At 53.8% G+C, this 23126-nt stretch overlaps 2 protein-coding genes across 7 annotated transcripts in view; one reads left to right on the forward strand and one right to left on the reverse strand.

Annotated features, from left to right (window-relative positions):
• Positions 1 to 10438, forward strand: part of USP42 (ubiquitin specific peptidase 42) — a 45203-nt gene extending 34765 nt beyond the window's left edge. For both annotated transcript variants that reach the window (XM_074313929.1, XM_074313928.1), the window contains 6 exons: positions 708 to 1424; positions 1536 to 1630; positions 3437 to 4930; positions 5979 to 6280; positions 8311 to 8354; positions 9412 to 10438. In XM_074313929.1, the coding sequence (XP_074170030.1) occupies positions 708 to 1424; positions 1536 to 1630; positions 3437 to 4930; positions 5979 to 6280; positions 8311 to 8318 (2616 nt within the window). In that variant the 3' untranslated portion in view covers positions 8319 to 8354; positions 9412 to 10438. The remainder of the gene's footprint in view (positions 1 to 707; positions 1425 to 1535; positions 1631 to 3436; positions 4931 to 5978; positions 6281 to 8310; positions 8355 to 9411) is intronic.
• Positions 10439 to 10635: 197 nt separating this feature from the next.
• Positions 10636 to 23126, reverse strand: part of CYTH3 (cytohesin 3) — a 63938-nt gene continuing 51447 nt past the window's right edge. For all 5 annotated transcript variants that reach the window (XM_074313938.1, XM_074313939.1, XM_074313940.1 and 2 more), the window contains 9 exons: positions 22713 to 22831; positions 22190 to 22270; positions 20845 to 20957; positions 20513 to 20661; positions 20159 to 20270; positions 14738 to 14814; positions 14572 to 14643; positions 14332 to 14486; positions 10636 to 13635 (listed from right to left, as the gene is read on the reverse strand). In XM_074313938.1, coding sequence (XP_074170039.1) covers positions 13563 to 13635; positions 14332 to 14486; positions 14572 to 14643; positions 14738 to 14814; positions 20159 to 20270; positions 20513 to 20661; positions 20845 to 20957; positions 22190 to 22270; positions 22713 to 22831 — 951 coding nt within the window. In that variant the 3' untranslated portion in view covers positions 10636 to 13562. The remainder of the gene's footprint in view (positions 13636 to 14331; positions 14487 to 14571; positions 14644 to 14737; positions 14815 to 20158; positions 20271 to 20512; positions 20662 to 20844; positions 20958 to 22189; positions 22271 to 22712; positions 22832 to 23126) is intronic.

A 23126-nucleotide genomic window follows, 5' to 3' on the forward strand; every position in this document is an offset into this window, starting at 1 on the left:
AGTAGGCTACTGAATTGGGCTCTTGGTAAGAGTGACACTGGCCAACTGAAGAGACGTGCCCTGTGTGGAGGGGCAGCTGCTATTGAATTTTCAGGACCCCCTCCGCCCCATATTAATATAGAAACTAATTCAAATATTTAAGAAGACACTGTGAAGGCCACACAAAATTCATCTAGGAACCAGATTTCACCCATGATCTCCAGTTGGCAGCCTCTAGGGCGTAGCAGCAGTAGTTGGAATCGAGCAAAATAACTGCATGAGGAGGATCCCAGGCATCGTGGTGGGAGGGGGTGGCCTAGTGAGTGGTGCCCGAAGCAGCGCGTCCCTCTGCAGCTCCCTTGGCCAGCCCTCGTTCTCTGCTGGCCGGCACTTGCTTCCGCCTGTGCAGCGCTGGGCCCCCAAGAAACCCAGTCAAGGAGAATAGACGTGACTCCATGCCCACAGGGGCCTGTCCTGTCTCTCATTGGGGCAGGAAAAATTGGTCTGGGGGTTATTCTCTGGCTGAAGTAGTTGTCTCTGTTGATTAATTACCAGAAAACTATGACCTGTGGAAGGTTACTGGTGGGCAGGAGTGGATGAGACAGGAGGTGTTTCTAAGGTGAAACTTGTTATTTATAAAAAGCCAACCAGATGGGAAGGTCCACAATCAGAATGGATTCTGTGTCTCTTTCTGGAGCTCTCACCAGCTGTGGTCTTTTTACCTCCAGAATCCACCTCACTTAAACGGGACCGGGCCATTGAAAGAAACGCCGAGCAGTTCTATGTCGAGTCCTAATGGGAACTCCAACGTCAACAGGGCTGGTCCTGTTAATGCTTCAACTTCTGTTCAAAACTGGTCAGTGAACAGGTCCTCGGTTATTCCAGAACATCCCAAGAAACAAAAAATCACTATCAGTATTCACAACAAGTTACCTGTCCGTCAAGGTCAGTCTCAGCCTAATCTTCACAGCAGTTCTTTGGAGAATCCTAACAAGCCTGTCCCCTCTTCTACCATCACCAATTCTTCTGCAATACAGTCTACCTCGAGTGCACCTATGGCATCAGTTTCCAGTAAAGTCACAAAGCACATGGCCCCACCTGAGTCCTGTTCCAAGCCAGTGATGAACGGCAAGTCCAAGCTGAACCCAAGTGTCCTGGTCCCCTATGGTGCCGAGTCATCTGAAGAGTCTGACGAGGAGGCAAAGGGCCTGGGCAGGGAGAATGGGCTAGGGACGGTCGAGAGCTCACACTCTTCTGCTCAGGACGCTGAAGACGACGAGGCGTCTCGGCACGAGCTTCGAGAACCTGTTACTCTAAATGGTGCTAATAGTACAGATAGTGACCCGAAAGAAAACGGTGTGTCGTTTGATGGTGCCAGTTGCCAAGTCCAGCCTGCTCCACACTCAGAAAACCCCTTTTCTAAGGCAAATGGTCTACCTGGAAAGGTGAGCGAGTGTCAGGGTGGGGGTGAGGCAGGCTTTGTCACCTCTCATCTGGGTTTCGGGAGGCACGGAGTGGCCACTAGAGTTGAAATATCTTCGTTTTTTTCCTTGTAGTTGATGCCCGCTCCTTTGCCACCTCTCCCAGAAGACAAAATCTTAGAGACCTTCAAACTTGGTAACAAAGTGAAAGGCTCCACGGAAGAAACAAGGTAACATAATAACTTAGGAAATGAAACTCCTTGGTGGGAAATCACAGTCGGGCTGTGGTGTGTCACTAATGTAAGTCTGTGGACGCTTAGAAGGAACCATCTGAGTCCAGAGTGATGTGAATCAGCTCAGACTTTGTTCATTTGCCTTTGAGCAAAGGAAAGGAAAAGTCTGCGAGGCGCTGACAGTCCATGAAAACTGAATGTCCTCAAGCTCACGTTTCCTTCTCCTGTATAACCTCGTCCTCGGGTTAGGGTGTCATCAACATACTTCCAAATCTGACACCTCGTGCTGTCTCACTTAATCCTTTTAGTGACAAATATATGAAGCCCTATCAAGGTTATAGGGTAGGGGTCCTCGACTATCGAGTAGCAAATATTTTGTTATGCCCCCTCTAGAATTCTGAAATTAAATACATAGATAAGACAGTCTACCTGCATGTTTCATTTTTAAACAATCAGTCTATTGCCCTAAATGTAATGTAACGGGAATAAAAGGAAAGGAGTTCACAGCGCAGTGGTATTTCAGTGTGTGAACAAGGTGAGATGGTACCACTGTGAGTGGCCGCGATGCCACAGGTGCTGGCAGGTGTGCACAGGTGTGCTGAGAATGTGGCCGTTGTCGGGAGCTTGGGACCACGCACACGTCCACCAGCAGGTATGGTTTGGTCTCATGGTGGACAACTTTGGGTGAAGTTCTGACCATCTCTACATGTACACAGTAGTTGTGTTCCTAGAAATGCTGGTGGCCATGAAAACTGCCAATAATGTCACCACATCATCACCGGGGTTTCACCCACCTGAAAGTCGGCACTTGGGGTACAGGACACTTACTCATATGGGACTGCCCACTAGAGCTAGTGGTGCACCCCCATCCTTGTGACAACCCAGAAATGCACCCCACATTTCAGAATGGCCCGGCAGGTGGTGTGCCCTTACCTGGAAGCACTGTTAGGAAGGCTTAACTATGAAAAGGGAATGGAGTCCATTGTGTAGGCCCAGACGATGCCTTCCCACTCAGTTACCTGAGAGATGGAAGGGCTTAAACATGCTGTCACTCGCATGATGACTTTTTGTTTCTGTCCTAGTGTAGGTTCATTTGTCCTCAAACAATGTGCATGAGAATTATTACAAGTAGGTATATAAACAAAACCACACCTGTGTTATGATCCTGTGTGTTGTATGCTCACTTCAGAGTCTCACGTCACATTCCAGATAACGTGTGCGTCTTGGTTCATGGGTGTTCTCTCTCCCAGATATTTCCCCACTAAAAAGTAGGGGCCACTGTTTCCTGGCAGCTTTCATTCACGTCAAGAATACATTGAAAACTCTATAGCAATCAAGGGCAGAGTTCATTTACTACGGAATGCTTTTTTAAACTTCAGTGATTCCTCACGTATTATAAGTAATTCCAGGAGCCATTGGCTGTTTGGAGGTAGAAAAGCAGGGCCCTCCACTCACCCTTTCACTTGTTTGAGGGTTCAGACTTACTTATTAAGAAGAATTAGAAGTATATCTGAAAATGGAGCCTAGAACCGCAGAATTGTTATTGCTGAAAAATGGGATAGGAGATGAGCTTGACATAGAATTTTATATTTTTATTTAACGGGGGGAAGAGAAAATTGGAAGTTTCCAAAAATGACAAGCCCCCCATTGGGTTTCAAGCAGATACATTAAAGGCATAAAACAGTGAATGAGTGTTTTGAAGTGTTTGTCACTGTGAACACAGGACAAACACCCGTAAAGCAGTCAAGTGAACGATTAACTTGTTTGTTTGTTTGTTTGTTTGTTTGTTTGGTCGGGCCACAGTGCACCTGGAACAGAGGAAAGCCCTGCAGAGGACGAGAAGGCAAGACTGGAGCCTGGCAGCCCCACTCCTGGTTCCCCAGAGAAAATGGAGACAGTCCCAAGTCTTAGCAGCAAATTGAAGAAGGCTGTGCCGCCTTTGGACCACTGCATGAAATCTACCAAAGAAGAAGTCTCTGAAAACGTTTCGGCAGAACCTGATGAGGCTTTGCCGGGTATCAACCATCTTTGTGACGCCAACCAGATTACCATCGGGGATGATCAACTGTCTACGCCATGTGACCCTGGGAATTTAACAAGCGATCAGAGCAGAGTACCCCAAGAAATGAAAGGGATGTTAATAGAGAGTCCCCAGGACTCGGCTGCGGTGGAGGCCACGGGGAGGTTGAGTCTGAGTCCCTCGTCATGTCCCGCGGGTGACGGTGAGCAGGGTCCCTCGGTTCACAGCAGCCGAGACAAGTGCACGGCCTCAGAGGACCCGCCTAACAGCATGGGGACCTCTGCGGATGAGCCACATCGTCCTCAGCTGGACACGGCCGCAGAAAGTCATTCCGTGGGGGGCCCCGAACAGAGTCCTGCTGCGCGATGTGAAGAAAACAAGGCTGGGCTGCAAGCCCAGGATCGCTCTCCGGTCATGGAAAAAATCAGCAGCCTCAGAAAAGTTGACCGAGGCCATTACCGCAACCGGAGAGAACGCTCGTCCAGCGGGGAACGCGCGAGGGACAGCAGGAGCCGGACGGAGGACCACTGTCACCGGCGGCGGCACTCCTACACGCGCGAGCGCGAGCGGGCCCCGCACGACCGCCACCGGCCGGAGCACTGCAACGGGGCCCAGTACCAGCCCTGCCACAGCGAGAGGCTCAGCCCCAGCCAGCACCGCGCCCCCGCCAGGTACAGCCACCACCACGCCCGACACCGCGGCGGGTCCCACCAGGACTGGAGCCGCTACCACCACTCAGACAGCGAGCGCTCCTGGGGCCGGGAGAAGTGCTACCCAGGAAAACTGAGGTGGGACCAGTCCAGGCACTTCCACGACAGGTACGCGCCATACACGGCCAGGGAGGTGCGGGACTGGAAGCCTTTCCACGGCGACCGGGGCTACGACAAGGCGGCCCAGTACGGCGGCTGGCCGTTCAAGGACTGCTATAAAAGCAGACGGGGCGCTGAGCTGCTCGCTAAGGAGAAGGAGCGGCACCGTTTCGGCAGCCCCCGAGCAGGCCCCCCGCAGGCCCTGCCTCCCTACCCTGACAAGTACTCCCACGAGAAGATTGCACTAGTAGCTGAAGACACTTGTCACCTCTCTGATCGGTTTCATGATCACGAAAATGCCAAGTCACGAAAGCGGAGGTACGATAGTGCGGAACGTGACAGTTTCGTAGAAAAGAAAGCCTGGAGAAGCTTACAGAGAGGTCCTATGGAAGAGCCCAAGGTGAAGAAGCACAAAAAAGCAAAGAAGAAAAAGAAATCCAAGGACAAACACCGAGAGCGAGACTCCAGGTGAGGGTGTGGGCTGCGGTGGGAGGCGCTCAGCAGCCCCTCGGCTTCGTTTTCTCGGAACCCAGATCGGTACCAAGTGGAGGGTTCAAGTGGGTCATGTTTATTGGTTTAATTTGTATTTCTCATCTCAGGGAGGTTGGCGATTTCACTGTTTTTCCAGAATTCTAAAATCTAGCTCTGCTCTTAAGCTGTAGCTCATTTCAACAGCATCCTAACAAAAAGCCTGCAGACCTCATTTTTCAAAATGATGCTGCCTTTTGCCATTATGATCCTGCCTCACATCCCCAGAGTGTGCGGCGCCCTGTGACTGAAAACGTGGGGGCGTTGATGTTAATGGTCAGATACACTCATGTTGTCCTGTCTGTCAGTATTTCCTTCAAACTCGATGACTACAGGTGAGCAGAAAATGGGAGGCCTGACTGCCTGCCCTGAGTGTGGACCTGAGATGTGTCATTTGTTGCCTTCATCTTTCTCTGTTTTTCTGTCTCCATTTCTCAATTTGAAATCTAGTTAGGAATTTCATTTTTGTATTTTTAAAAAACTAAATTAGTCAGCGATTGTCTTGAAAATGAACTTAACCGTGATAGGATGGATGGCACCAGTAGAATTCCTGTACATTTTATACTGTATACATATGTCATCTCCGAGAATCACAACCTTGGGGAAAGATTACCAAAAATCACTGGTAAATAGTGGTTACTCGAGGGAAAGGGAAACACCTCCCATTGCCTGAGTCACCTTGTGGCAAAACAGTTTTTTCCTCAGCCACTAGTTTTAGGAGAAGTTCACAAAATCCTTTCTCTGGTATTTTGGCCAAACACCTTAGCAAAGCTAACGGCAGTGGTGGGATGGGGTTCAAACTGGTGAATTTATGACCCTGGACTTTAAAAAATTATTACAGTGAAAACAAGTGCCTTTTGAATTAGCTAAGAAGTCACCTGTTTGCACAGTGAGCGGCCGAGGCAGTGGGCACAGCGGCCGAGCACAGGTCTGTGTGAGGAGGTGGCTTTGGTTCTGGTGGTTTGAGTTCTGGCTTGTTCTTCCGCAGGCACCAGCAGGACTCAGATCTTTCCGTCGCGTACTCGGATGCCGACCTCCACAGACACAAAAAAAAGAAGAAGAAAAAGAAGAGACACTCAAGGAAATCCGAGGACTTTGGGAAAGACTCTGAACAACACTTAGCGAAGGCCGCCAGCTCCGAGACTGTTGACCATTTCCGGACAAGTGGTGGTGGTTTTCCCCTCACTGATGGCCTGCCTCTGGAAGGTTTTGGACCTTTCCGTGAAAAAACAAAACATTTAAGGATGGAAAGCAGGGACGACAGGTGTCATCTGTCTGAGTGTGGCCAGGGTAAGAGGAGCTACTTGGAATTCAGAATATATTCTAGAAACTGGTCTTTTTGGGAAAGGTGAACACAGGAAGAAAACCTCAAAGGTCACAAAAGGGTGTGTGTGGGGGCAGGAGGCCCTCTGGCCCGGGCTCCCGGGCACAGCGGCATCATGTGTGGTAGGCGTGTGCGATGTGACCCCTTAGCTGTTACCAGAAGCCTAAGTTACAGGACACTGGGCCTGACGGGACCTCTGGGACTTAGGGCTCTGGGTACTGAGCCTTGTGAAGGACCAGACTTCTGCTTTTAAACCGTTTTTGATAGAAACATTTTTGCTGTGTACTCTTTCTCTCTGGCATCCTTCAAGCTCTGGCATTCTGAGTGTCACTGAAGAGTCAGAGTTTGGCAGCTTGGGTCATTAGAGACAGCAGTCGCTGGCCTCTGGCAGAGCGAGGCCTTGGAGACGGCTGTTGTGAGGCTTTGGCTCACTCGGGGCTGCTGGGTCCTGGGTGCTCATCTGCTGCGCTCAGCTGTCTTCCTCGGCAATGGCGTAGCCCTTTCTGCTCTGATTGCACGTAAAGCAGTTCCCTGCCCTGGTCTGATTGGCTTCAGGGTCTCCCACCCTCGAGGGCAGTGCTGAGCTGGGTGTAGCAGAAGCGGTTGCACAGGAGCAGGGCTTGGCACACCGGCTGTGAACCGAGCCACCTGCCTGTCTCCCTGTGGCAGGCCCGTTAAGAATGGCTTGAACATTTTCAAGTGGTTGGAAAGTCCAGAGGGGAAGATCTCATTTCACATGAAAATTATGTGCAATTGAAATTTCAGGGTCTAGATTTGTAGTGGAGCACAGCCCAGCTTCATGGTCCTTTATGGAAAACGTCATTTGGTTGGCCAGTGGCCTTTTGGTTCTCAACTGTGTCCTGGACTCGGTGGAGCTGCTGTGGGTTGGGGGCAGGCCCAGGCCCTCCCGTGGCCCAGTCAGCGTGGGATTATTGACTGAGGGAGGGACAGATGGGCCCCCCAGTGTGGGCTAGGAAAGATCTAGAGGCCGCGAGGGATGGAGTGTTCCATCAGAACAGTGTGTGTGACGTGCTGTGGGAACACTGGCGGCATGTGGCAGCAAGAAAGTGAACTCAAGTGGTATTTGCTCTATATTTTTTAAAGAAATTAGTATATGGTTTCAGATTGGTTTCCCAGGAACATGTCCGCGACTGGGGGACAGGCCTGGTGACGACCGAGTCCCTCCTCCCCGCTGCTTGTGCTTGGGATGAAGTAGCGAGCAGGGCTGTGTGTACTGCGTGGAGGCCCAGGGGCTTCTCCACTGCTGCCAGCATCTTCCCCTTCTGGCTCCAGGTGTCTCATAAGGACCACAGCCAGAGGCTGCCCATGGTGGGGGTGGCGGCCTGCGCACAGCCATGGCTTTGGAGGGAAAATAGGTTGAGTCCAAACCTCAGGAGCTGGCATTTGGTAGCTCTGATATGTGTCTCCAAGGGCTGCAGTCAGGCTTGTGTTGCGTGGTGGCCCCGTGTTCCTAGCCCCGCTCCAGGTGAACCCAAAGACTGGTGTGTGGCCAGTGCTGCCACTGAGCAGACTGAGGAGCCTGGGCTCCTGTCCCCTCTTGTCCTCCCCAAGAAGGGCCAGTCACTTGACCTTCCATGCCACGCATCCCTGTCAGCTGGCCGAGGACGGACACCTTTGTCTGCCATGTGTCCTCTCTCCTAGGACCTCGTTCGCTCTTTCAGACTCGTTCTCTGGCTCCATTAAACTCTTCCCTTCCTTCGGCCTGCGATCTGTTCTCTCCTGCTGTTAAAGGCTGGTCCGTTTGGTGGGTTGAGTGCACTGTTCCCACAGGCATGGCTGTCACTGCATCTTTCCACTGGCATCAGCGACCCGCGGTCGTCACATCATTTTCAGTAAAACGCTCACAGAGGATTGATTTCACGCAAAAACGTACAACTACTGAGAGCTGGTTCTGAGTAATCCGCGCACACACAGCGCAGGCCCTGAACAGTTTGTGCCACCACCATTAAACTGTCTCTTCACCTTTGCTTTCTAGGTGATTGAAAACTTGGCCTCAGAACAAAGAATTCACTAGTTACGGTAAGCTGCTCTCGCATCTGTTATCTCCTAATGGTTTGTAGAGGCTCGCTGGGGACATGCATGATGGAGTTTGGGGCCCTGGGCACTGGGGCAGCTGCGGGAGGCTCTCCAGCAAGGGCTGCAGACCCTTCTGACCTCCGGGCCATGCACTGGTGCTGTGCGTGGACTCCCTCCTCAGTCCTGGCTAGGGGACCCTGGTGTCAACAAACTCAGGGACTCCGTTCCTTTTCGTCCCCGCATTATAAGAAAACGAGGGCATTTAAAGCATCAGCATCCAGTTGCTTGGTAAACATTTGAAGAGATCGAGGCTCCAGTTCCCTCCGCCCGACCTACTACCGGCCTGAGAGGAGCCCCAGCGTCTCCATTTCTTCATACACCCCACCCCCCAGGCCCACGCTGTGCTTCGGGAACACTGGGGCTGGGGCACCCAGGAATCAGAGGTGTGCAACCAGCCACCCCATCTCAGACGAGGTTTGGGTGTATGGTGGCAGACCAGACCCTTGAGGGTGCCAAGTAACTACTGAACTGTTTCTGGTGGCCCTGGGGTGGCCATGTTGTACGCCCTGCTTTAGCTGAGGTAAAGGAGTTTTGTCTAAATGTGTAACTTCTAGTCAGCAAGGCGGATTTAAAATGAATTTCAAAGTAAATTGTCTACAGAAGATGAATTTGCAGTTAATTAACATGCTTTATCAGTTTGTTCGCAAGGGAAAGACCTAAGCCTAATTAAGGAATTAAATTCTTCCCTGGTGAAAAGGGAATTTAAGGACTGAGAGGGATTAGCGGCAATTGGGGTTCGGTGGGTGCGGCCCACACCCAGCAGAGGGCGCCTCTTTGCTGAGCTGCCCGCCGCCTCCGGTTGCCTCTGCACCTCTGTCTAGAACCACCGGTTCCTTCACTGCATTTAGAAAGGCGGGCAGTGTTTGAAGAGCTTCCCTGCAGACCTGGGGAACCCGCTAAAAGGGAGCCCTTGAGTAAGTTATTGGTGCTAGGAAAAGGGGAGGCCCTGCCGGGGACTCACTGGGCCCTTTGTTCCAACTTCCTGCCTCTTGTCTTTCAGATTCAACATGTCCAACAGAAGCCATCCCCAACCCAGCTTAAATTATAAATATAGGAAATAACTTTGTTCAAATCTGCGTGGTGCTTCCTTAGTAAATACTGTACAGATTTTACCATGGAGAACGTTTTTTTAGTTTTTACCTTTTCTTAATTACTTATTCCAAATGGATGAACACTTTCTACAACTGCTGACCATTGTAAAATACCGTGTATATAAATCACCTTGAAAATAACGCCCTGGACTAGAACATCTCAAATGCTGCTTAATCAGACTCAGGTTGATCACTAGTATTCCATGTAATGCTCCTCCAAGGTAGACATCCGGGGCAAGGCAAGACCGACCGGGAAACCATGGAATTTTAGAAGTACAAACAACTGACAGTATGTGTATTTAATTTAAAGACTTATTTAAAGATTCACAAGCTCTCAACTAGACTTTTGAGAGCAATCTGTTTTCTGTAATGTCTGATACTAGAAACTAATTTGCTTCATATTTTAGTTGTATTCAAGATTTGAAGGTGTATTTTATAGACAAGTTCTGTTTTTGAACTTTGTGGAACTATTCCAATCAATTTACCAGTTATGATGAGTATTTACATTATGAATGTATAATCCAAACATTATTTGTAAAGCCTACAGTATGTTTTTTTATTACATAACACTTTTTTTATACAGTGTCTCTTGTCTTGACTATGATATTGGAGTCTGAGTTGTCAGCTTGGTCCCTTAAAGTTTCTAGTTACAGACAAAATCATACTGTGATTTTATTTTTAATATGGATATGCTATCAAACTGTGATACACTTATAATTCTTCACTGGTCCTGCATCAGGAGATGGAGTGGGGAAAACTGTATTTAATACAGTTTGTATCTGAATAATCTGTATGCTTTATACAGTTTGTGTTGTTCAGAGATGTCTAAAGTTTGATCTTTGTTTTTTTAAAGATTAAAAAAAGCACTTGCCCCACTGTAAATATACAGCATGTAAAATTTATATAGTATATAAATGGCAGCAAATTAAACACTTTGCGTCTTATTTTTTACTGCTGTTTGCCCCATTTGCTTACAGACACTTCTCGTTGACTTCTTGTTGGCTTCACTTTGCCTTCTCTTTCTTAAACCCTTCAAAAAGCTCCGGTGCTGGGTGGGGCCTGGAGATGCAGACCCCAGGACAGGTGAGGGAGATGGGGGAGAGGGTGGTTAAAGAACTAAGTCTCACACAAGGTGGTTTTAACAGTGCATTTAATTTTTATTTAGTGAACACAGTATTTGCAATTTGACAGCCATACACCTTCCAATTTTACTAACTATTCACTTTACAACAAAATATCGATACAGGTATTTCTTCATGCAAGTTGTGGGAGTATATACATTGAATAAACACTCCAGAAATCAATATGTATGTACATTATTTACACATTAACTATATTTACTGTAAATAGAAATGTTTTCTAAGAAAAAATAAGAGAAACCACGTGTTTTCTGGTCTACACCAGACCTGACTTGTCAGCAAAGCACATCTATGTAGATATATGCATTTTAACTTTAAAAATATGCATTGCTTTATGTGAAGCATTAAATGCTGCTTTGCCTATAAATAGAAGCTATTTGGACCCAGTTTGGTACCACATGAAACTGCTCAAAAGTTTCCTGAAGACGCTCTCTTGTCTGGGTTCAGGGTCGTCCAACTAGCCTCACCTGCTAAGCAAAGCCGGTGGGGCTGTGGAGGCTACCTCGTCCCATCCAGGGCCCCTCACCGCCTCCTGCCCTTGGTCTTGGGAGGAAAGCATGTCTTTGGCCAGAGTTGGGATGGTCATTCAGCCCTGAGCACAGACATGGGAGCAGGAAGGAAGATGAAGGCGGTCACCCTGAGGTTCAGGCAAAGCCCCGCCCAGCCCGGCCTGAGGGCGTAGTGGGGTGCCAGCGAAATGCCGGGATGTGAATACTGCCACAGGACACATAACACTGATGGCAAGGTAGGAGGTTCTAAGCACCACGGCCTCCTTCATCGCTCCTGGGGAAATGGCCACCGAGGGAAGCTCCTTCACAGACGGACAAAGAACCATTTCTTAGCAGGTGTTTCCTTACGCTCACTTCTCCCAAACCCAAGAGACAAAGCCCTGTATCCACAGGGTCCTACCTGGGTCAAAGGACAGAGAATGTCCACACATGAAACACTGATGGAGCCGGCGCTGCAGGCAGTCCTGGGTGTGGGGCCAGCCCAAGGGGCCGCGCTGCCGAGACGTCTTCAGCAGTGTTTGGTCAGGTGGTCCCGCAGGTCTGTTTTCCGGAAGACGGAGGCCAGAGTTGCATATATATCAGTCAGGCATTTCAACAATGCTGACTTGCCTTCCTCAAACACTGAAGTGTCGGATTTGAGGTATCAGGACAGTAACAGAGCCTAAGAGCTTGGGGAATAAACCAAAAAAGTCAGTTTGATGTGTCGGAGAGTCACGGGCTCAGACCCCTTTGCAGTCTAGTGACTTAAAGCTACGTCAAGGTCTGCCACACCGAGGCTAAGGTCCCACAGCCATCCGGTCTCAGCATCAAGGCAACTCACAGGAACGGTTAATTCTGCTGCTTGAGGCTCCACGTTAAGTGCACACAGCCTGAGGTTTTCTTTCTTGAACTTGGTTTTACACCGGAGTAGTGACTTCTAACGGGGACAAATTCAGGATGTGCTATGTGGATGGGGGCGGGCCCCACGTGGGCACGCTGGTCCTGGTGATGGAGCTGAAGCTCCCAATAAAGAGCAGCGTCGGTCCCCAGCCCTGTTCTGAGGAACCAGGGGCGTCCTGTCACAGCCCACAGCCTCCACCCTGCGCACTCGTGCGCCCTCTGCCGCGTCACCCCCTCAGCAAATGCGCTGCCAAGGACCTGCGGCTGCTGTTCGGTCACCGGCAGCTAGATGCCTGGAAGCTCCTGTCACCCAGCAGTGCAGGTTCGGACTGTGACCCAGTCACAGAATCTCAGTGCCACCGTCTCCCCACAGCTTGCTCTTTCCCTCTTCTTAACGGGAGAGTAAACCTCTGAAAACATGGGATAAGATGATTTCTAATGACTTACATGCCAACTCATGATATGAAGAAATCTGGTCAAATTATTAGCGGGTCAGTAATCTTGGCACGCATTCTGCCAAAAGGTTTAAATAGTGAAGACGGTGGTCAAAGGCGGGTCCGACCATGTGCTCAGTTGAACCCTATGGAACTGCTGCTTGTGGGGTCACAACAGTTGAATGTTAGCGGGTCCATATGGTTCGGCATATGGACTGTCTGCCGGGGTTCAGCAGGTACTGGATAAATGCCCCAAAACCGTAATTTAAATTTTAAGGATTTGCCTTTTTAGAAAGCATCTGTGGGACCAGCCGTCTGAGTTGAGACGTCCTAGGGGACCCGGCCACCTGGCCACCTCCCTGTACGGACAGATGAGGGCATCACAGAGCAGCAACACTCGGAACAGACCTCGGCCGATGCCCGCAGGCGGATCCCTGCTCCACAGCCGCCCGGGGCCGCTGCAGGCATGTGTGTAATTCCAGTGCACAGTACACACGCGTGTCCAGGAGTTGAATTTGTAGCTGCCATTCTAAAAATACTACTGGTAGAAAGTATCTTCCATTATAATTTCAGAATATAAAAAGGCATATAAAAGCTATAATCCTACATATCTGAGGAAAAAAAATCTGAATAAAAAAGTGGTAGCTTTTCCTTTCCTGTTTTGCTATAAAACAGCGGCTTCTAGAACAGTGAACACCCCACGAGTGAGCATGTGTGGCACGACGGGAACACGCGAGGTTCCCGGGGACAGACCTCGAGTGCCGAGCCTGCGGCACGGGCTGTCGCAGCTGAACTCCCAGGCGCACCGGCTGCACAGAACTGCAGAGAGGATGTGTGGACGTCTGTGCTGTGGGCCAGGAAGGTCAGCAGGAGGGGGACACTTGGTGTCGCTCACTGGACACGACGCACAAAGGCTGGAGAGAAGCCGGCAGGGCCCTCGAGGCCACTCTGGAGCGGTCACAAGCTCTGCACAGAAGCACTGTCTCCTGATGCCTTCCGGTAAAGGCCGTCGGGGTCCAGGGTGTCACAGGGAGGCCTCCCGGTCACTTTCTGCTGTGGGGTTTTGGTTTTCACTTTTACTGTCCAGGCCAGGAAACCTCTATTTTTTATTGGCAATCCTCCTTTTCCTTGTGGCTAGCATATCATAGAAAGGATCCCTACTGATGCTCGCTCTGGGGAAGAAAAGGAAACACCTCGGTTAGGTGGGAAGGTGCTGCAACCAAAGAACTGACTGGGCCTCTGAGCCGCCAGAGGCAGGCCCTGCCCTCCCGATGAGACGGGGCCAGTTCCTGCACACAGGGCGGGCGCGCACATGCGGGCTCTGCGGCTGCACCATCCGGAGGAAACGGACCTGGAGCCTGAGGCTCTGAGCAGGGGGTACTGTGGGCCCTGACATTTATTCCTCCTTTTTGTAAAGCGTGACTTCCGCTTTGACTGGCGAGGCCTCTGCTCCAGGGACAGCCGTCTCAAATAAATGCCCACCAGACACACAGTGTGGCCGCATCCCACTGTGGCTCTGGGTGTGAGAGAGTTCAGTCGATTTTGATAGCTGACCATTTGGGCTACTTGTTTCCTCTTCCTGCACTTTAACCTACCGCTCTTGTAAGAGTTTCAAACCCACCAATAAAGAGCGAGCCCCTAAAACCCGAGGCCTCCACCCTCAACCCCAGTAAATGCAGCCCCCAGTGGCAGGTGCGCTCTCACTCTCCCCACCGCCCCCGAGCTCACGGTGTATTTCCAGGTCTTTTAAGTAATAAACCTGCATCTTGTAAAGTCTCCTGCCAGTTACTGCTGGAGGGGGTCGTGCAGTCGTAGGAGAGGCCTGAGGTCGTTACCAGCCGCCCCCGGCCCCGCCCCGGCCGGCGCACCTGATGGACTTCATCCACTCCTCCTTCTCCTCGGGGCTGGGCGCCGAGATGCGATACACCACGTGGTTCCCCTCCACCACCCGGCCGTCAGCCTCCGTCTTACAGGCTTTGATGACCTGCCCTTTGTGGCTCGGGTTATAAAGCTCGAAACAGTTCTGGGGGGACAGAGAGGGGCGGTCACCGAGGGCCAGGAGGTTCTCATGCCGGGGCCACCAGCGGGGAGGGCCAGAGGGAGCTTACGGGTTTCCGTGGGTCCTCCACCTCCCTGATGCTCAGGTTCTCCAGTGGGATAATACCCCTGGGCTCCTTGTCCTGCGAGAGAGAGCACACAGCCAGCCTCACGTGGGTCACTGATGGGCGGGCCCTCGGAGGCGGACAGGGACCAGGCGACCCACGCCTCACTTACGGTCGTGTACTCGAAGTAGTAGAGGCAGTTGTCGGTCAGGATGAACCAGCGCCGCTTCCACGTCTTCACTCGCCCCCCTGAAAGCAGAGGGGCCCCGTGAGCCACAGCCGGGGCTGGCAGGGAGCCCGGGCCCAAAAGGGCAGGGTCCTCGGGCCTACACACATTACTGTGTTATCTTTTCAGAAATGCCACCGGGAGCCAAGCTTGGTTTTAAGGTTCCTTCCTTGTGAAAATTCTCGACAGTCTGCCCAACACTTAGCTGAGTCCGCCAAGCCATGTGAACTGGGCCATTCAGGGCTTGCCCACCTGGCGACAAGTGGGCACATGGCGCAGTGCTCTGCGAGGGCCCTGCATGCACCCCAACCTCTCCATGGCCACCTGGGGCACCTCGACAACTCAATCGCTCTCCAAATCTGCCTCCCGGAAGTCAGGCGTGATGAATGGGCTTAATTTCCCCACATGGAAATGACCACAGGATGAAGTCAGTGCTGCTTCCCGTCTGTCCAGGACTAATCCTGTTACGTCAGGGCCCTGATCACATTACCGAGGACTGGGGGGGGGGGGGGGCGGTCTGGGACCCATCAGAATCACTTACTCTGGCCCGGGGAATTATTAGATTGAACTAATCTCTTAACAAGATCTGGGACACACATGTAAGCGCGTGCGCGCACACACACACACATGCACACACCTCACCTACGTCTACTTCTACTACAGAAGAGAAAATCTTTTCTACCCTTAAATATTCAGCAGAGACAAACTGGCTTCAAATTATAGCCCCTGCTTCTGACAAAGCTTAAAAAACAAAATTAAAATGGAAAAATGCACATCATAATCGACTGAAGCGATACATGGACACAAGGTAGCAAGTGGCTCTTCCTGCCCCATTGCTTCCTAGGTGACAATGGTGACACTGAGGGGTGAGCTGGCCCACCTTTCTCTACAACATACATGTAAACAGGTGACCACTGGGGCTGCGGACCCCATACGCCAGCCCTGTATGGAGGTGTGGAGACGGGATGAGGGAAGGAAAGGCCATGCGGGTCACGGGCAACATAGGGGGACACTTGCCAACTCCCAGGTCATCCCAGGACTGAGGCACGAGGGCTCCCCAGCCTCTGATGTTTGCAGAGGTCCGGGCAGGGGAAACGCCCGGCTTCGGAGTGGGAAGGAACCCTGACTGCTGGAATTTGGTGCCACTGGACAGGCCCTTTGGAGACCGCCCAGGGACCTCTCACGCCTGCATCACAGATCAGACACCTGTCCTTCTGAGAGTCCAGGCATGCGAGGCACTGGCGAGGGAGGCTCAGCCAGGCCATGAAGGACGGTCTGGCTGTGTCTCCCCTTCTTCCTGACACATTCCCACCCCACTCCCCTCCCCGCTTCCGGTCCCTGTCCAAAGGATCTGGCCACCTGCCTCTCCGAGATTTCTGCTGTGCCCTCCACTGCCCTCAGACCCCAAGCCCGACCCCAGCTCATACCTTTGTGCCCCAGGGCCTTTGCTTAAGCCTTTCTTAGCCTAGCGCCCAATCCCCTCCCCCCACGTCTCTGACCCCAGGCTGGGCTCTTGCTCCCCAAGCCCCTGCGCGGAGCCTCATCAAGGTGCGCTCAGCGTCCCCGGGATCCTCTGCTCCCCACTCGCCACAGCCTCTGCTTCACCCCCTTTAAGCCCCAGCTCAAGAAGAAGCCACCCCCACACTAGCAACCTGGGTCTCAGCTCTCACTTCATTCCTCCACCTCTGCTGTCCAAGTTCACACAGGGGTCCCAGGAAGCCCTCGAGGCAGCTCTGAGCTGGCAGAGGCAGGGACCCAAAGTCCTCCAGTGACAGGGGACAAGGCTGACTCTCTCCAGGCACAGAAGGCCTTTATCCAGCTACACTGGCCCAGGGCCAGGCTGCCACCTCCTGCCGCTGTGCCCGTCCCACCACTGTCCTCCAAACAGCAGCCAGAGGCACCTTTTGAAAAAATACACTGACCGCTCTCACCGCCCGAAGCCCACTCTCTCAGCGCTCAGCCGAGGACCCAAACCCTGCAGACGGCCTGGCCCAGGGCCTCCTGGCTCCCCTCACCGGGCCCTGGCCTTTGCTCCCAGCCGCCAAGCTGGCTTCAGCCTCAGTGTCCCTCCTGGCACCGTCCTTCAGCTGAGCCCACAGCACATCTCAGAGCCGATTCCCGGGAGCCCCTGCGTTGTCCATCTGTCCAGTGCCTGCCCTTCTCTGTGCTCATTCCTGGATTGTTAGGCGGCCGTGTGTTCTGCTCACACCCACGCCCCATGCCTGTCACCAACCCTGTGTCACCAGCTGCCACGGAAACGGGTTTGCCAGGAAGGCCTCTCAGCGCTGTGCCTAGGCTGCTGCCCCCCTGCTCCCAAGTTCAGTGGTGTGACTGCAGGGAGCCCCACCCCTGGTCAAAGGGAGCCGGCGGCTGCGGGCAGCTAGACTGACATGCGTCATCCGAGCCGCCCCTAAGCCCAGCCCAGCCCCAGGCGCACTTTCAGCTACACAGGCAGGTACCGCAGGGGTCGGGTCACACCGTTGGTCTCGGAGCCACAGCAGGTCTTGCTGCAGGGAGACCAGAGGCTCTGCTCACGCACGTTTCTCGCTGAGTTTCAGGACACGGACACATGCACAGGCACCACCCCTCATGCCTGCAGCAAGGAGCTCAGCTTCTCCACTTTCTCTGTAAATGTCTCACTCTTTTCAGGCTGTTACCAGGCACATGCGCACGCACACCCCCACACACACACACGCACAGCACATGCTACACACACTTGCTACATGTACTTTTTTCTGAACGACAGGTCAACTCTGACCCACACTTCTGTTCTTTAACACAAATGACTCGTTCTCAAAACTCAGTCACTGCAGGTGTTTGTTTACCTGCCGAGCATTATACCCACTCCGACGTACCTAGGCGCTAGCAAAGCATCCGGCCTGCGGAAGGCCACCTGCTCTCAAGACTAAGTTAGGACGAGAGACAAGGTCACACTGCAACCTCCGTTCCTACATGAGCGTGTGCATGAAGCACACACTGTCCCTACACCTGTCTCATGTGCCTCTGGAAAAGCCTGTGTCCAGGCCACGCATGCTGGGTGGGGGCGCCGAGTCGTGCAGGAACGCACCCGAGCCAGCCTGACGCGTCTGCAGCAGTGGCTTCCAGCACGTGGACCGCTGCCTCGGCCCTCAGAGACCCACACCCACCAGCGGTCGCTAGTGGCCAGGCCAATGTCAAAACGGTCGGGAGAAGGCCTGTGGGCAGACGTGCCTCCGGGCTTTGGCTGATGCTGCCAGGCAGGGCAGGGGCTCTGGAGAGACCAGCCTGCCAGCCACTGGGAAATCTGCTCTCTGGACAGTAACAGCTCTGAGAAGAGAGTGGACACAGGCTGCTGGGACTCTAGGGGGTGGCAGCTCCCGGCTGTCACCTGGCCAGTGGGCTTGAGGTTTGAACAGTGCCACCATCACTAGCTTTGTGGTTTCTAACAAGAACACCAGGGACACGACTTCCCTTCACATGGACATGTGTGCGTGGCCAAGGGAGCACAGAAGGAGCAGACTCCAGGCCTCCTGGCTACCCTTTGGGCCCCAGCTCAGCGCCCGGCTCTGCTCTACCCCGGGCCCCCGCTCAGCGCCCGGCTCTGCTCTACCCCGGGCCCCCGCTCAGCGCCCGGCTCTGCTCTACCCCGGGCCCCCGCTCAGCGCCCAGCTCTGCTCTACCCCGGGCCCCCGCTCAGCGCCCAGCTCTGCTCTACCCCGGGCCCCCGCTCAGCGCCCAGCTCTGCTCTACCCCGGGCCCCCGCTCAGCGCCCAGCTCTGCTCTACCCCGGGCCCCCGCTCAGCGCCCAGCTCAGCTACCCCTCGGCCCCTGCTCAGCGCCCAGCTCTGCTACCCCCCGGGCCCCCGCTCAGCGCCCAGCTCTGCAGCTCCTAGGAGTGCATGGCCACTTATCTGCTCAACCCAAAAACGGGTTGGAAAAAAGCCCAGTTGAGCCTTTCCTTCTCATTTTGTCATCTTTAGCGGCAGCCACATCCCTGCTGGCACTAGGTCACACTAGCTAGCAGGCAGGCCTGCGCTGGCAATGCAGGAATGGAAGGGCCCAAGTGCTGCTGTTCTGGAAGCATTCTTCCTCCTGCCCTCGCCCAGGACCGCAGGTTTGATGGCATCTAAACGTCTGGTGCATCTCAAAGGTCACGCAGGCATTCAAGTGCGAGGCTATGGTGCTGGGTCTTTAGGCAAAGATCCAGAACTCTCCCAGACCTCAACATAGCCAGAGAAAAGCCAGAGCAAGACCCCAAATCAGAAGAGTGGGCCTGTGTCATGCACCCGCCTACCACACAGTCACTACACCCGTGTCTTATCCTCCCTGGATTGGAAACACAACCATCAGAATTCTCGTCAGCCTTGGCTCTTACAATCCATTCTCAGAGTGCGTGGATGACACATGGCTGTCACAGCTCACAGGCACTAATGTCACAGAAAGGAAGAAACCCCAACCCTTCACCCTCAGTCAAAAAAGCCCTAGCAACTTCTAAAATTGCCCAGGAAAGATAAAGCTCTTCTATTTCTTTGTCAATGGTTAGGAAGACTTGAAAGCATTCTGGACTCTCCATGGGTGAAACATGCGCTGCTTGGTTAGTCTGAGGGGCGGCTGGTGATGAGCGGGAATGGAGCTGTCGTCAGCCCTCCTACTGCTGCTCCAGCCCAGACGGGGGCAGGCTCGTTCCCACACGGCATGCCCATGCGCTTCTGGTCTGGGCGCAGAAAGGCTGGCACTCAGACGCTCCTGCCCAGCCTGAGTGTGGCTGTCACATTTGCTGCCCCCCACAGGAAGCTAACCCAGCCGGTCCAAAGCCACACGGGTCAGATGAATGGCGGCCACACATCAGAGCCTGACACACATGAACAGGGACAGAGACCGAGAGAGGAATGAGCAGCTGGGGCACCGGGTACGTACCTCCTAACGCAGAACAAGCAGGGGCAGCCCGTCACAGAACAGAAAGGTGGGAGCCACAGGCAGAAGGAAAACAACAAGAAGGCACATTTAAACCACTCATCAAAAATCAGCCACACCAAAGCACGAGAGACACGCAGGTTCTCGAGGCAAAGGCACCTGCTTCTCGTACACAGAGCTGCCTGGGGTCTATCTGGACACTGATGCTTTTCTGGGACGTTCGTGCAGCCTGGGCAGTACTCTCTGCCATGGACACTGCCAGGACGGCCTACGGCAGACAGGGTGTGATTCAATGAAGCGGCCGTCGAATCTGGGACATGTGGCCCGCTACCGAGAGAGGCCTTTCCTAACGGCCTCTTTCCTAACATTTCTGCCTCGGTCAGGGGCCTTGGCTACAGGAACTGAGGGCACTCGGCGGGAGCCTCTGTGGGGCTGGGGGCCTGGAGTGCAGTCCCGCCCGCCGGCGCCACTCACCCAGCTTCAGGAGCCAGCCCTCGCGGTCAGGGTTGAAGAACGTGTGTGTCAAGTCATTGCCGTCGTCCTCCGGGATCTTGAACGGCTCATTCTTAATGCTTTCGTACAAATTCTGCGAGGACAACGGCAGCAGCTCAGGGACACCGAGGGGGGGCGAGCGTCCTCCCAGCTCCCCTGAGGCTGAGGGCGGCGTCAGCGCCCAGCTCAGCGGGTCCCAGGTCTGCTCAAGATGCTGTCAGATCAATGAGCTGGTGCTGCCGGCACTCACAGGCAGAACCTGAGCCCGAGGATCGAGGACAAGCGAGGGACCGAGGAGGAGGGAGCGCAAGGGGTGCGGCATCAGCAGCAGCTCACCCGCAGCAGCTCCTCGGGCAGGTCCCCGCCCTCGTTGATGCCACGGTTCATGGAGACGAAGCGCTCGGCTGTGGGCTTGTCCCGCACGTTGTGGTTGTGCAGGCTGGTGTTGAGCATGATGATGGCGAAGGACAGCACGTAGCACGTGTCTGAAAGGGGCAGAGGGCAGGGGGCGCTCAGCTGCCGTGCTGAGAAACTGGCCTGGGGTCACCACCTCAGAGGGGACCTGCGTGCACGGGGTGGACAGCCCTGGGGACACCTGGCGGGGGACAGCAGGCCTGGCCATCTGGGCCCCGAGCAGGGACAAGTGCTGGGCCACAGCTGCCACTAACCTGTGGACTGGAAGACGCCAGGGTTGCACAGGCAGTAGCGGGAGGCGAACGCCTCCATCATGCGGTCGATTTTCTGCGCCTCCCCGGGAAGCCTGAAGCTCCACAGGAACTGCCTGGAGAACAAAAGGCAGCTTCCGTGGTCCTGGCCGCACGAGCCTGCCCAGGAGGGGCGCTAGGAGCAGCTACGCAGGTGAGTGAAGCCGCCTCCACGGCGCCTCAGCCATGCAGAGGCCCCTGCTCCGGGCTGAGTGCCACAGCCCTCCCGCTGAGATGGGGGACGAGGCACAGGGATGACAGGGAGCTGGGGTCAGGCAGAGCCAAGGACCCACTGAGCAGCGCTGCAGCAAGGAGCCCCCTGCCAGACGCTGTCACCTGCAGGAGCCAGTCAGGAACCCCTGTGGCTCCAGGCCAGAGAGACTGGCCAAAAGGAATGGAATCCTGGCCGCCATGACCACGCATGGACTCACCCCCAGACCCCGAGAGTTTTCAAAACCTGAATCTGAAACCCCCAACTCCCAGCTGCAGGACTCCCAGAGGGCAGTGCGTTCTTCAGCCCAGACTAGCTGCTGAGCACCAGGCAATGATACTCAGAGAGCAACGCAGCCACACTCCGGTCTGCGGCTGATGGACGGCCACAAGGGATGGATGGCCACGAGCGACGGACGAGAGGCTTGTGCTGGGGCAAAGCAGATGGGGGCTCGCTCACAGCAGGGACCCCGCAGACTCCTGGTGACCCAGACCAGACGTAGAGCCAGCGCAGCCCAGGTTGGGGTGCAGCCATTGGTGCCTTGGCTGGGATGGAAAGCAGAGCCTCTCCGTGGTCCAGGAGGGGGCTCGAGCAGACGATGTGGCCCCTATACCCCAGACCCCAGCATCACTGGGGGGTTGGAGGGCTGTCACCCCGATCACATCAGTGATACCTGGCTTTACCCAGACAAGACTGGGATTGGGATGGCCTCCAAGGGCAGGAAGTCCATACCCTCCCTGGCACACGGTGGGTGTCCACACGGTTAGCGTTGAGGCCAAACGAGGCAGGAAGTAGGCCTGTGGCTGGACAGCACTGAGACCAGGCCACAACAGAGAGCAGGAAGCCCGCACGCAATTGCCCCATCTCATTTAAAGTGAAAGACAGCAAGGAACCGGGAACAGAACACAGAACCAGCCGCCCAGCGAAGCCAGCATGAGCCGCCAGCATGAGCTGTGCCCATCTCTCGGTTCCCGGTGCCCGCAGCACTGGAGAGACCACCTGAAATGAGGGGCGTCAGTGTCTGCAGGTGTGGGCAGCACTCCCTGAGTCTCCTCCTGCCTCCCCTTCCTCTCTAACAGCACCTGATGAAACACTCACCTTAACGCTTGTACAAGGTTGAGATCAGCAAACTCATGGAGTTCAACAAAAGCTTGAAGAACTTTAATGTTAAATTCATCCCTAGAAAGAAAGGGAGGGTGTTTCACAGCCCATGGAGACGACTGCAGTCATTTTAAGACAGACACTTTCTAGAGCCAATTTTTGTGGTTTTTAGTTTCGCGTGCCTGAAAGCTGAGACACTCTCCCAGTACATCTGTTTGCAGGTTAGTGCGAAGGAGACTTCACAGAGTACTGACGACTCCACACTGGTTAAGTCAGGCTGAGAGACTGTCCTAAGACCCCAAACACCAGCCTCCACGGCCGACACCCGAGCACCCGCGTGCTGGGCTGTCAGGCATTGCCCCAGTGGTTCCTGCGTATTCTCTCCATCTTCAAACCACCTGTGAGGCTGGCGCTCACATGGCTGCCACCTGACGGGGCACTTCCGAGCTCCGAGGTGAAGCACCTCCGTGGGTGACAGACCCTGCAATGGAGGGCAGGCCGCTCACTGGCCTTAACCTACCTCTCACCCAGGTAGTCCCCGATGACAGTCTTGTTCAGGCCTTCTCCTTTGTACAGGAATTGGGCCACGTCTTCTGGGGAGCTCTGCAGCAGGTCATTTTCTATGAGAAACTGAATTCCCTGAAGATGAACACGAGAAAGGAAGTAAGTGTAGGGGGGCCACCCAGTCTCCTTCTTTAGGGACAGAAATACAGCGCGTGTAATGATGCTGTGGTCTGCACACAAACAACACAGCAGCACGATCTGCATCTCACGACCACACCACACTGACCCACCAAAGAAAAGCACACTCATGCCTCTTCATTCCTCTTGGCCATTGAACAGGCCGAAAGACAAACAGGTTGTTGAACAAACTGTTTTCAGTGGTCATTAGCGACCATGAAGGCAGCGGTGACAATAACACCAAATTTCCCAA

Source organism: Rhinolophus sinicus, linkage group LG10 (genome assembly GCF_036562045.2).
Source record: "Rhinolophus sinicus isolate RSC01 linkage group LG10, ASM3656204v1, whole genome shotgun sequence".
Taxonomy (NCBI): domain Eukaryota; kingdom Metazoa; phylum Chordata; class Mammalia; order Chiroptera; family Rhinolophidae; genus Rhinolophus; species Rhinolophus sinicus.